At 48.1% G+C, this 13,818-nt stretch overlaps 1 protein-coding gene across 9 annotated transcripts in view; it reads right to left on the bottom strand.

The window, feature by feature from the left end:
- LOC109874045 (guanine nucleotide exchange factor VAV2) overlaps positions 1 to 13,818 on the bottom strand; it is a 239,969-nt gene that overhangs the window by 47,485 nt on the left and 178,666 nt on the right. For all 9 annotated transcript variants that reach the window (XM_031808815.1, XM_031808818.1, XM_031808812.1 and 6 more), the window contains exons 3-4: positions 9,860 to 9,918; positions 3,140 to 3,208 (exon numbers count right to left, since the gene is read on the bottom strand). In XM_031808815.1, the coding sequence (XP_031664675.1) occupies positions 3,140 to 3,208; positions 9,860 to 9,918 (128 nt within the window). The remainder of the gene's footprint in view (positions 1 to 3,139; positions 3,209 to 9,859; positions 9,919 to 13,818) is intronic.

Below are 13,818 nucleotides of genomic sequence, written 5' to 3'. Positions count from 1 at the left end.
AGCCAAAGGCAGGAAGCACCACTCAGAGTTGACATTACAGAGCCTTAGGCAGGAAGCACCACTCAGAGTTGACATTACAGAGCCTTAGGCAGGAAGCACCACTCAGAGTTGACATTACAGAGCCTTAGGCAGGAAGCACCACTCAGAGTAGACATTACAGAGCCATAGGCAGGAAGCAGTGCTAAGGTTGAGAAGATTAACCTGAGAGACCTCATTAAGGAGACTCTGCCTCAGGTAGGTAAACATACTTATGCATGCGCAGATACACACACAAACAAGAACATACACACAAACTCAATTTAATGACCACACCAGTCTATTATGGCAAGTCATTTCAGGTGGGATCACATCGCTATCCGCCAGCTACATTCCACTGTACCTTGACATGAACACATTCGACATGATAACCTTTACTGACAGACAACAGACAAGCACCAGAGTCGCTTTACATGAACTCAAATATATATATATATGTGTTGTATGAGGTGCATCAGCCTCATGTGGTCTTGTATCTTTCACTATAATCTCTAGCAGAATTCTTGTTTGAAGAGTTTTTTTTTAACCCACTGATCCACTGGCAAATCACTCCCTCCTTTCACTCACACACTCATCTTAAATCAACCGTACATCAACAGAGGTGAAACAAAGAGCAGGTTCACACTGAAGTAAGACGCTAGGGCCCAACCCTTCTGGAATGAATGGCTGTAGGCTCCAGGCAGGTCAGAGAAGGTGTTTTGCCCCAACAGGTTATCAGAGAGAGAGAGGTTGGGTTATATGGCAGGGGGTGAAAGGATAAAGGACAAACTAAAGGATATGTCATCAAAGCAGAGGACTTTTACCATTCGCTTTGTGCCCTGACACCTCTGGCTGCCTGCAACACCACTAAAGGTAAAACATCACAGGACCACCACAGTAATGCATCACAGGACCATCACTGTAATGCATCACAGGACCATCACAGTAATGCATCACAGGACCATCACAGTAATGCATCACAGAACCATCACAGTAATGCATCACAGGACCATCACAGTAATGCATCACAGGACCATCACAATAATGCATCACAGGACCATCACAGTAATGCATCACAAGACCATCACAGTAATGCATCACAGGACCATCACAGTAATGCATCACAGGACCATCACAGTAATGCATCACAAGACCATCACAGTAATGCATCACAGGACCATCACAGTAATGCATCATAGAACCATCACAGTAATGCATCACATGAACATCACAGTAATGCATCACAGGACCATCACAGTAATGCATCACAGGACCATCACAGTAATGCATCACAGGACCATCACAGTAATGCATCACAAGACCATCACAGGACCATCACAGTAATGCATCACAGGACCATCACAGTAATGCATCACAAGACCATCACAGTAATGCATCACAGGACCATCACAGTAATGCATCACAGGACCATCACAGTAATGCATCACAGGACCACCAGAAATAATCAAGGCCCTAGTCCTTTACTCCATTTTCAGATTGATTGTTCTTTGCTTATTTTTAAGTGTTATTAGTTGTATGTAGAGCCTGTGGCTGGGGTGTGTGGGGTTCTTGGTGATGCTGCAGGCCTTCCTCAGGCACCGTTTCGGGTTGATGAATGCTGTTGGATGGAATATTTTGCCACAATAAAGCTGTGGGGAGGGTCACTTCTAAACCAACGTACAGTATTTCCCGACATGTACAGGACGCACCTGTGTGTTTACTCTGCTGTGTGTTTGCACTCACAAGGCTGTGCTTCCTATCCAGTGAGGGCCCAGTGTTGGGCTGGAAGCTAAAATGAGCTCTAATCCAGCCTGCTTGGCCTGCACTTCTCTCAGCTTCTGCACATTTTCCTCCAGTAATGTATTCAGCAGGCAGCGGTGGTGGCACTCTGCTATCCATCTCTCTCCCCCTCCCTCCTCCCCTCTCTTCTCTCCCGCTCTCTGGGTGATGAATAACACCTATCTTAGCGCAGCGTCTAATTATTCTCCATTAATCAGAGAGGAATGGGAGCTGTCGCACACCACAGCCTCCACCGCTACCAGCCCACCCCAACCCAGCCTCCCTGCCGTTGCATGAGCTTGCTTCCAAACCCACCCACCCATCACCCAAGCTATCCTGCCAGCCATCCAGTTCCTGAAACAACTTGGCAGCTAGGCAGACAGGAAACTAATGTGCTGCTGGTGTCACCATGGCAACGGGCAGAGTGACAGACAGCAGGGATGCATGGAGGAAGGTGACAGGAAGGAGGAAGGTGGCAGGAAGGAGGAAGGATGGAAGAAGGAAGTTGGCAGGGTGGAAGAAGGAAGGCGGCAGGGTGGAAGAAGGAAGGTGGCAGGGTGGAAGAAGGAAGGTGGCAGGGTGGAAGAAGGAAGGCGGCAGGGTGGAAGAAGGAATGTGGCAGGGTGGAAGAAGGAAGGGTGGAAGAAGGAAGGCGGCAGGGTGGAAGAAGGAAGGCGGCAGGGTGGAAGAAGGAAGGCGGCAGGGTGGAAGAAGGAAGGCGGCAGGGTGGAAGAAGGAAGGTGGCAGGGTGGAAGAAGGAAGGTGGCAGGGTGGAAGAAGGAAGGTGCCAGGGTGGAAGAAGGAAGGCGGCAGGGTGGAAGAAGGAAGGGTGGAAGAAGGAAGGCGGCAGGGTGGAAAAGGGAAGGCGGCAGGGTGGAAGAAGGAAGGCGGCAGGGTGGAAGAAGGAAGGTGGCAGGGTGGAAGAAGGAAGGGTGGAAGAAGGAAGGCGGCAGGGTGGAAGAAGGAAGGCGGCAGGCTGGAAGAAGGAATGTGGCAGGGTGGAAGAAGGAAGGGTGGAAGAAGGAAGGCGGCAGGGTGGAAGAAGGAAGGCGGCAGGCTGGAAGAAGGAATGTGGCAGGGTGGAAGAAGGAAGGGTGGAAGAAGGAAGGCGGCAAGAAGGAAGGCGGCAGGGTGGAAGAAGGAAGACGGCAGGGTGGAAGAAGGAAGGCGGCAGGGTGGAAGAAGGAAGGCGGCAGGGTGGAAGAAGGAAGGCGGCAGGTTGGAAGAAGGAAGGCGGCAGGGTGGATGGTTACGGCTCAGAGTTGTGCTCCACTGATCTGTCCATATGTTGTGGGGATTGCAGTGTGTGTGAGTGATGGGGGGTACAGGGCGTCTGGGTACTTACTCTGCCAGCTCCTCAAGACTCCGGTACACGTCATCCTCATTCAGAGCAGTGTCCTCCGAAGGAAAAGGCCTACAACACACACACACACACACACAATGGGAGAAAGAGAGAAAGAATTAGCTGGTGGACAGGCCTTAAAGTTAGATATGGTAACAGCAGGGGATGAGTGTCTATCAGTCAGGTGTTAATCTCACTCCATCATCATCACCTCATCACTATGATACATCAGGTCATTGACTAACACTATATCTCATTGGAAAAGCTTTTCAGGCACATGTCAAACACTTCCTGCAAGGACGCCTGGAATAAACAAACATAGTATGTCACGAACTAAAGGCTATTCTCATATGACAGCCTATTCCCAAAATGTACCATTGAAATGGGATGTCACTTGAGATGCACTTGAACCCATGAAGTATGACTCAAACCCCCTAAGATTGAGCCATTTTCCATGTCCTCTTTTATCCTCCTTAGTGAGTAGAACCCTCCTGGGGAGGTTAGAATGATCAAATGGGGAGGGGGATACGTAGTCAGTTACACAACTGAATGCATTCAACCAAAATGTGTCTTCCACATTTAACCCAACCCCTCTGAATCAGAGAGGTGCACAGTGCTGCTTTAAATCGACGTCATCGGCACCCAGGGAACAGTTGTTGGGGGTTAAACTACCTTGCTCAAGGGCAGAACAGCAGATTTGTCTACCTTGCCGGATTCAGGGATTTGAATCTGCAACCTTTTGGTTACTGGCCCAACCCACTTAACCAGATGACGAATCAATTACCCACTTAAAGAGGTGGTTCTCTTGAAACTTTTTCTCCTTCGATCTCATCAAAATGCTTCATCTGGAACCTTAAGAGAGGCTAAAGGTGCCGGGGGATTGGAAAAAGTATATTGGGTCAATTAAACGACGATTGGAGAATCAAGAATAGCAGATTGTTTATTTCAGAACGTGCTACATGCATTGAGATGTTTGTGTGCTGCATCTGTTTGTCCTTTGAGCAAGATGCAATCATTTCATATGGATGACAGCTTACGAAATGTCTGAAACACTACCATAACACGCTAAATGTCTGAAACACTACCATAACGCTAAATGTCTGAAACACTACCATAACGCTAAATGTCTGAAACACTACCATAACGCTAAATGTCTGAAACACTACCATAACGCTAAATGTCTGAAACACTACCATAACGCTAAATGTCTGAAACACTACCATAACGCTAAATGTCTGAAACACTACCATAACGCTAAATGTCTGAAACACTACCATAACGCTAAATGTCTGAAACACTACCATAACGCTAAATGTCTGAAACACTACCATAACGCTAAATGTCTGAAACACTACCATAACGCTAAATGTCTGAAACACTACCATAACGCTAAATGTCTGAAACACTACCATAACGCTAAATGTCTGAAACACTACCATAACGCTAAATGTCTGAAACACTACCATAACGCTAAATGTCTGAAACACTACCATAACGCTAAATGTCTGAAACACTACCATAACGCTAAATGTCTGAAACACTACCATAACGCTAAATGTCTGAAACACTACCATAACGCTAAATGTCTGAAACGCTACCATAACGCTAAATGTCTGAAACGCTACCATAACGCTAAATGTCTGAAACGCTACCATAACGCTAAATGTCTGAAACGCTACCATAATGCTAAATGTCTGAATGCCAACATGTCATGAGCCATATGTGAATATGCACCGTTAATTTATTGGAGCAGGAAGAACCACATGTTACTATGTCTGGGTGATGCATGGGTAATGTAGTCTTTACTGTTGTATGACATTATGGCCTCCACAAGCACTCAATCTTTCATCATTCTTTCCAGTTTACAAATTGCACAACAAAGTGGTCTTCACACATAAGATCTGCCCCCGCCACGCACAAGCCGGGCACTATTCTGTTTTGGATGAATTGCTGCCACTGTGTCACGGTTCAGCTGTGACACTATTTTAGTTGTTGCGGAGCAATGAAATACACTGCCTTGGATCCAGCAGCAGCGTAGGGGACACTGGAGTCCTGGCCTTGGTTCACCATGGATAATGTCTGCTGAACGTGTAAAGCCCTTTCCTACATTTTTTTAAACATTTGAGTCATTTAGCAGGCACTCCTACCCAGAGTGACTTACAGTAGTGACTGCATTCATTTCAATACTTTCTTCATTCTGGTCACCCGTGGGAATCGAACCCACAACCCTGGCGACACAAGTGCCATGCTCTACCAACAGAGCCACACAGGACTGTAGGTCATACAGCCATTGACCAAACACATACACACACGTGCACACGCGCGCACACACACTCATCCATGTCAATATACAGTAGACAGTCAGTCACACACACAAGGTTACCATCGCTCTAAGTCACACCCGACACCAAGGTTCTCCATAGAAAGAGACAGGCAGTGTGAGAGAGTGGTGACAGGCACCAGAGGAGCCAATGTGTGTGCGTGTGTGTGAGTGTGCATGTGTGTGTGTGTGTGTGCGTGTGTGTGTGCGTGCGTGTTAGTGTGTTAGTGTGTGTGTGTTAGTGTGTGTGTGTGTGTCCTGCTGACGCCCACTCCCCACAGAGCAGCCTGCTGGCCCAAATTGAGGAAACATACAGACCCCCATCTCACAGCTGATTACATCAACGCAGGGCAACAGAGGTAAAAATAGAGATGGAGAGGAGGGGGGTAGCGTGTGTGAGTGGGCTCAGGAGAGAGAGAGAGAGAGAGAGAGAGAGAGTGTGTGTGTGTGCACCTGGGGCTCAGTCTGAGTGGGTGGGAGTTAATCAGATGGATGCACTGACTGAACCCTGACAGCCACAGCTGCATCTCTCAGTACTGTAAGTTACATCTCTCTCACTTCTCCACAAGCAAGATATTTGTTCAACCCTGATAATTCACCTGGATGCATCCACTGTAGTTATCAACACAGACAACCGGCAGTTCATTCTGTTTAGCGGTTATTTAGTTGTGGCTATAGCAGCATTAGTCCAGGCACTAAGTAAACACCTGTGGGACATTTTCAATTATCCTGGTTGCAATATGACACTTTTCAATAACAGGTCTGCATTCAATTCAAGACATCTACCCTTTAGTCTGACGCCTATTCTATAACTTCATCTGTGATTTCCAGTTAATCGAATCATTCTGTCACTTGGACTCACAGCTCTGGAACCCCAGGAGGGAGCTTAACTCAATCAGTCAATTCAATAACCTGATTCCAGGACCGTCTAACTTCCAAGTGGCACAAAAGCACATCTCCTGTGTCTATGTTGAACTGGATACACCGAATTCAATGCACAGCAGCATTGTTTACAAAAATATCACTCAGGATAAGTTTTTTTACTTGTGTGTTTTCTAGCGTGTGTTTATGTGTGTGACACCAGCAATTAGTGTCAGTGTAGTGAGAGCAGTGTATGTGTGTGTGTGTGTTGTCACCATGAGGGACTGGTGTGTCATGCTAACATCAGGTTAAGAAACAACGCATCACAGAGCTCTGCTGGCTCACTCTTTCTTTTCACTCATTTCTCTCTGTCCCTCTCTCACTTTCAGAATCTTTCCTCTCGCTCCCTCTTTCTCAACGTCTCCATCTCTCACCCTCCCTCTTCCGTTTCAGGGCTCAGAGCCAATCAGGCTGTAGAGAGTATAGGTGTTTATTTCCTGACAACCATTGAATGCCTATAAACTATTTCAGTGTGCAGCACCCATCGACTCCCTCATCCTGTCAATTAACTCGGTCTGCGATTAAGTGAAAGTGCTTGTTCAATACACAGAGCCATTCCTGTGGTAAAGGTAATCGATGGCATGTGGAGGACAGAGCAGCTGTATGCCCAGTCCCATTGAACCGCCATTGCAAATAACTGTGAGGACGTAACTATGCGGTTGTTTGGTGTGACCGTTGCCGCATTGAGTAGTGCAGTAACATCCAGCAGGTCCCAACGGCCCGAAGCAGGGATCAATAGCTATGTGAAGCCGAGGCAGAACATTCCATCAGGGCCCATTCTGTGCTTGTCCACCCACCAACTCTGATCAACGTCCCTCTGAGTTTCTCTTCATTTAGTGTAGGCATGTCTGACTCATTCCCATTCCAAGGCTTTTGGCTTGGGGATGTTGGGGAGTGGGTGTAACAGTGAATGGATGTGTTCATGTGTACATTATGCGATACTATAAACTGGGTAGTTCGAGCCATGAATGCTGATTGGCTGAAAGCCGTGGTATATGAGACCGTATACCACAGACATGTATTTTTACAGCTCTAATTACATTGGTAACCAGTTTATAATAGCAATAAGGGACATCAGGGGTTTGTGGTATATGGTCAATATACCACGGCTAAGGGCTGTATCCAGGCACTCCGCGTTGCGTCGTGCCTATACCACACCACCTCGGGCCTTATTGCTTAATTCTATGTGTGATGTGCGTCATCTCTGTCCAGTTAGTATGCAAGTGGGCAACCTTTACACCACATACACAAATACAATATTAATGAGGGGTGTGCATCATGGGCGTATGTATGTATAATGTATACATTATGTGTGGGATGTGTAATGTATGTGAGTGACTATCGAGTGTCGCGAGCGGGAATGAGCATTCCTAATGCCCCAGGCCGGGATGAAGGAGAGAGGGAGGAGGAGATGAGGGGACGAGAGAGAGCATCTTTCCTGACAAGTCTCCGCCTGCAGTCTCTCTCCTGCTGAGTTTCAGCCTCTGTCTGTCACTCTCCTTCTCACTGTGGAGCTCTGCTCTCACGCACATTATAGCACTCTGACCCACTGTGAACAAGGCATACACACACACACACACACAGACTAATGGAGTAATGGCTTGTGGTATCAGGGGGAAATCAAGGGAACACGAAGTGTGAGTAGGTTTACTGTGAGCTAAGAGGTGGCTTTTGGTTAGCTGAGAACAGATATCATGAGGAGAAAGGAGGCAGGAGCATTTCACTGTCAGGAGAGAGGATAGTGAGAGATCCTGCTATGAGTTGTATAACGCCAGAAGAGCTCACAGTCCACAGATGAGAAGCAGGATGTCATGACAGAAAGCCTTTATTCTTAACCTCTATTCCCTTTTTGATTGATTGATACCATTTTCATGGATTTCTCAAGGAGACAGGGCTTGGACTGTGAGTGTTTCAGAAGTGTGGAGCGTGTCTGGGTGTGCAGGGAGGAGTGGTGAGGCTTTCAGTAAAGCTGGGGCTCAGAGAAGACACAGTGACAGAGACACACAGGCCTGACTTTTGGCTCTTTGATGCCAATAGGCATCACAGTGCCAATCAATGGACTTCAACAGCAAGTCAACGAACACGCCTCCAAAACAATGATCCCCCAGATCAAACACACAGGGAGGAACAGAAAGAGGGAGGAACGGAAAGAGGGAGGAACAGAAAGAGGGAGGAACAGGAAGAGGGAGGAACAGAAAGAGGGAGGAACAGAAAGAGGGAGGAACAGAAAGAGGGAGGAACAGGAAGAGGGAGGAACAGAAAGAGGGAGGAACAGGAAGAGGGAGGAACAGAAATAGGGAGGAACAGAAAGAGGGAGGAACAGAAAGAGGGAGGAACGGAAAGAGGGAGGAACAGAAAGAGGGAGGAACAGAAAGAGGGAGGAACGGAAAGAGGGAGGAACAGAAAGAGGGAGGAACAGAAAGAGGGAGGAACAGAAAGAGGGAGGAACAGAAAGAGGGAGGAACAGAAAGAAGGAGGAACAGAAAGAGGGAGGAACGGAAAGAGGGAGGAACAGAAAGACGGGGGGGTTAAGAAAGTGTGGTGGGTGTTTAACAACTGATAGGACATTTACTGTCTGCCTTACCCCGCTGGACGGACATATTAACATCATGTGCCCTAGATCATGCCCTCCCCATGCGTTGGTCATGTGCCACTTAGCAAGCTTCCTATGTCGGCGTGAGACGGAGTCAGTGATATTGTGGATGATTGAAAGAGATATCACTTCATGGTCTGACTGCAAATGGTTAATGTACATGTACATACCAGTGTGTTTTGGATTAAATCACATGTTCTAAACAAAAACTAACTAACTGTCTGTCCAGAGGCATTTCAACTCACTGGTGGGGCTCTATAGACCACCACACTATAGACCAGACAGAGGAAAACAGACTGGCATTTAGTTCTCATTCACCACACTATAGACCAGACAGAGGAAAACAGAGCATAGGAGATGGGACCACGGTGATTTAGCCACCTCTCAGGGTGTGTAGTGTTTATTAATAGGCCAGTCTCTGTGTTTCCTGGGAGTGCACCAGGCCTAATGGGTGTGCTCCATCAACTCATTACCCTGCGGGTCAAGAGAAAACACCTTGATTTACTTGTGGAGACAGCTCACAGCCCCCTCACAGCCAACAGGGTGATCAGACTGAGCAAATAAGGAGAAATCAGAAAGTGGTTTCCCAGCGGCCAGTAAACTCCACTAAATGGCATCTTTTGATGTGACGCCGAGAAACACGTGGTGGAGCTTAGTGATGAGTTTAGTCATGTGATCTGAGCTATCTGACCATGGACCTGTTTTGACATGTGACCATGCTTCCAGACCTGGTTACCAACAGAGACAGTGGTATTGACAGGAGTAGGCCTCGATCACATCTACTACCAGAACAAGAAAACACTGTCTGGTTGAGAGATACAGTGGACATGTAGAATATTCCTCTTCCTCAAATGGACAGTGAAGGGTAGTGGGAGGAGAGGAGACATACCTCACGCCTTTGATCTGCACAATGCTGTGGTGGGAGATCCTGGACAGGGCTGAGATCACCTGGAACACACAGAGGAGAGACAACGGTCAATGACAGGGGACAGAGTCCATCAACACAGTCCTCCATACCATCTACAACACAGTCATCAACGCAGCCGTCGACACAGTCCACGACACAGTCACCCATACGATCTACAACACAGTCATCAACGCAGCCGTCGACACAGTCCACGACACAGTCACCCATACGATCTACAACACAGTCATCAACGCAGCCGTCGACACAGTCCACGACACAGTCACCCATACGATCTACAACACAGTCATCAACGCAGCCGTCGACACAGTCCACGACACAGTCACCCATACGATCTACAACACAGTCATCAACGCAGCCGTCGACACAGTCCACGACACAGTCAACATCTCATCACTCAGTCATTCAGACAGGCCCGTCTGCTCTGCCTTAATATGGTTCATTCATGCTAAACGTCATGTGTTTACGAGCGAGGAGAGCGATGTGGTGTTTCTTAGCAACATGGTCGTGCGCAGCCACACATGTGAGCATAATGCAGGCCGCCATGTTAATGATGACATCCAGGGACATGTGGTGCCAAATGCCCTCGCACAGTCACAGACGTGTTCCTCTTTACTCAGAACCTCGCTTCCCCTCTCCCTCCATCTATCTCCTGCTTGCTCTGCCTCCCTCTCTCCCCTGTGGTGAAACCTGCGTGGTGTAACAGGGTTAAACGCGAGCCTGATTTAATGCTGGTTGTGAGTCACATGTGAGTGGGCTTATGGGTGGCGGTTTGGGGGGCTTACAGATGGCATGCTGGAGACTCCTCCAATGCTAATACAGGGATATGACGGAGCCCGTCCCCTCATAACTGCCAAAATGATGCCCCCATGCCTCATTACGCACTTCAGGATGTGTTTATGCTTCCATCACCATGGTGCCATCTGTCCTCTCTCACACACACCCCATCTCTTTCTCTCTCTTTCCCCATCTCTCTCTATTCCCCACCCTCTCTCTCTCTCTATTCCCTACCCTCTCTCTCTATTCCCCACCCTCTCTCTCTCTCTATTCCCCACCCTCTCTCTCTCTCTATTCCCCACCCTCTCTCTCTGTCTATTCCCCACCCTCTCTCTCTGTCTATTCCCCACCATCTCTCTCTATTCCCCACTCTCTCTCTCTCTCTATTCCCCACCCTCTCTCTCTGTCTATTCCCCACCATCTCTCTCTATTCCCCACCCTCTCTCTCTCTCTATTCCCCACCCTCTCTGCCTATTCCCCACCCTCTCTGCCTATTCCCCACCCTCTCTGACTATTCCCCACTCTCTCTCTCTATTCCCCACCCTCTCTGTCTATTCCCCACCCTCTCTCTCTATTCTTCACCCTCTCTGTCTATTCCCCACCCTCTCTCTCTATTCCCCACCCTCTCTGTCTATTCCCCACCCTCTCTGTCTATTCCCCACCCTCTCTGTCTATTCCCCATCCTCTCTGACTATTCCCCACCCTCTCTCTCTATTCCCCACCCTCTATCTCTATTCCCCACCCTCTCTCTCTATTCCCCACCCTCTCGGGCTATTCCCCACCCTCTCTGTCTATTCCCCACCCTCTCTGTCTATTCCCCACCCTCTCTGTCTATTCCCCACCCTCTCTCTCTCTATTCCCCACCCTCTCTGTCTATTCCCCACCCTCTCTGTCTATTCCCCACCCTCTCTCTCTCTCTCTATTCCCCACCCTCTCTGTCTATTCCCCACCCTCTCTGTCTATTCCCCACCCTCTCTCTCTCTCTATTCCACACCCTCTCTTTCTATTCCCCACCCTCTCTGTCTATTCCCCACCCTCTCTCTCTCTCTCTATTCCCCACCCTCTCTGTCTATTCCCCACCCTCTCTGTCTATTCCCCACCCTCTCTCTCTCTATATTCCCCACACTCTCTGTCTATTCCCCACCCTCTCTGTCTATTCCCCACCCTCTCTCTCTCTATATTCCCCACCCTCTCTGTCTATTCCCCACCCTCTTTGTCTATTCTCCACCCTCTCTCTCTCTCTATTCCACACCCTCTCTGTCTATTCCCCACCCTCTCTGCCTATTCCCCACCCTCTCTCTCTATTCCCCACCCTCTCTGTCTATTCCCCACCCTCTCTGTCTATTCCCCACCCTCTCTGTCTATTCCCCACCCTCTCTGTCTATTCCCCACCCTCTCTGTCTATTCCCCACCCTCTCTGACTATTCCCCACCTCTCTGACTATTCCCCACCCTCTCTCTCTCTCTATTCCCCACCCTCTCTGTCTATTCCCTACCCTCTCTCTCTCTCTATTCCCCACCCTCTCTGTCTATTCCCCACCCCCTCTCTCTATTCCCCACCCTCTCTGTCTATTCCCCACCCTCTCTGTCTATTCCCCACCCTCTCTGTCTATTCCCCACCCTCTCTGACTATTCCCCACCCTCTCTGACTATTCCCCACCCTCTCTATATCTATTCCCCACCCTCTCTGTCTATTCCCCACCCTCTCTATCTATTCCCCACCCTCTCTGTCTATTCCCCACCCTCTCTGTCTATTCCCTACCCTCTCTGTCTATTCCCCACCCTCTCTCTCTCTCTCTCTATTCCCCACCCTCTCTGTCTATTCCCCACCCTCTCTGTCTATTCCCCACCCTCTCTGACTATTCCCCACCCTCTCTGTCTATTCCCCACCCTCTCTGTCTATTCCCCACCCTCTCTGTCTATTCCCCACCCTCTTTGACTATTCCCCACCCTCTCTCTCTATTCCCCACCCTCTGTCTCTCTCTCTCTCTATTCCCCTCCCTCTGTCTCTCTCTATATATATATATATTCCCCAACCTCTGTCTCTCTCTCTATATATATATATTCCCCACCCTCTCTATATATATATATATTCCCCACCCTCTGTCTCTCTATATATATATATATTCCCCACCCTCTGTCTCTCTCTATATATATATATATTTCCCACCCTCTGTCTCTCTCTATATATATATATTTCCCACCCTCTCTCTCTCTCTCTCTATATATATATTCCCCACCCTCTGTCTCTCTCTCTATATATATATTCCCCACCCTCTGTCTCTCTCTATATATATATATATTTCCCACCCTCTGTCTCTCTCTATATATATATATTCCCCAACCTCTGTCTCTCTCTCTATATATTCCCCACCCTCTGTCCCCCTCTCTATATATATATTCCCCAACCTCTGTCTCTCTCTATATATATATATTCCCCAACCTCTGTCTCTCTCTATATATATATATTCCCCAACCTCTGTCCCCCTCTCTATATATATATATTCCCCAACCTCTGTCCCCCTCTCTATATATATATATTCCCCACCCTCTGTCTCTCTCTCTATATATATATATTCCCCACCCTCTGTCCCCCTCTCTATATATATATATTCCCCACCCTCTGTCTCTCTCTCTATATATATATATTCCCCACCCTCTGTCTCTCTCTCTCTATATATATATTCCCCACCCTCTGTCTCTCTATATATATATATATATATTCCCCACCCTCTGTCTCTCTCTCTATATATATATATTCCCCACCCTCTGTCTCTCTCTCTATATATATATTCCCCACCCTCTGTCTCTCTCTATATATATATATATTCCCCACCCTCTGTCTCTCTATATATATATATATATTCCCCACCCTCTCTGTCTATTCCCCACCCTCTCTGTCTATTCCCCACCCTCTCTGTCTATTCCCCACCCTCTCTGTCTATTCCCCACCCTCTCTGACTATTCCCCACCTATCTGACTATTCCCCACCCTCTCTCTCTCTCTATTCCCCACCCTCTCTGTCTATTCCCTACCCTCTCTCTCTCTCTATTCCCCACCCTCTCTGTCTATTCCCCACCCCCTCTCTCTATTCCCCACCCTCTCTGTCTATTCCCCACCCTCTCTGTCTATTCCCCACCCTCTCTG

The sequence above is a fragment of the Oncorhynchus kisutch genome, linkage group LG29 (genome assembly GCF_002021735.2).
Source record: "Oncorhynchus kisutch isolate 150728-3 linkage group LG29, Okis_V2, whole genome shotgun sequence".
Lineage (NCBI taxonomy): Eukaryota > Metazoa > Chordata > Actinopteri > Salmoniformes > Salmonidae > Oncorhynchus > Oncorhynchus kisutch.
The sequence above is the reverse complement of the archived record's forward strand: the minus strand, read 5'-3'. Positions and strand labels throughout refer to the sequence as shown.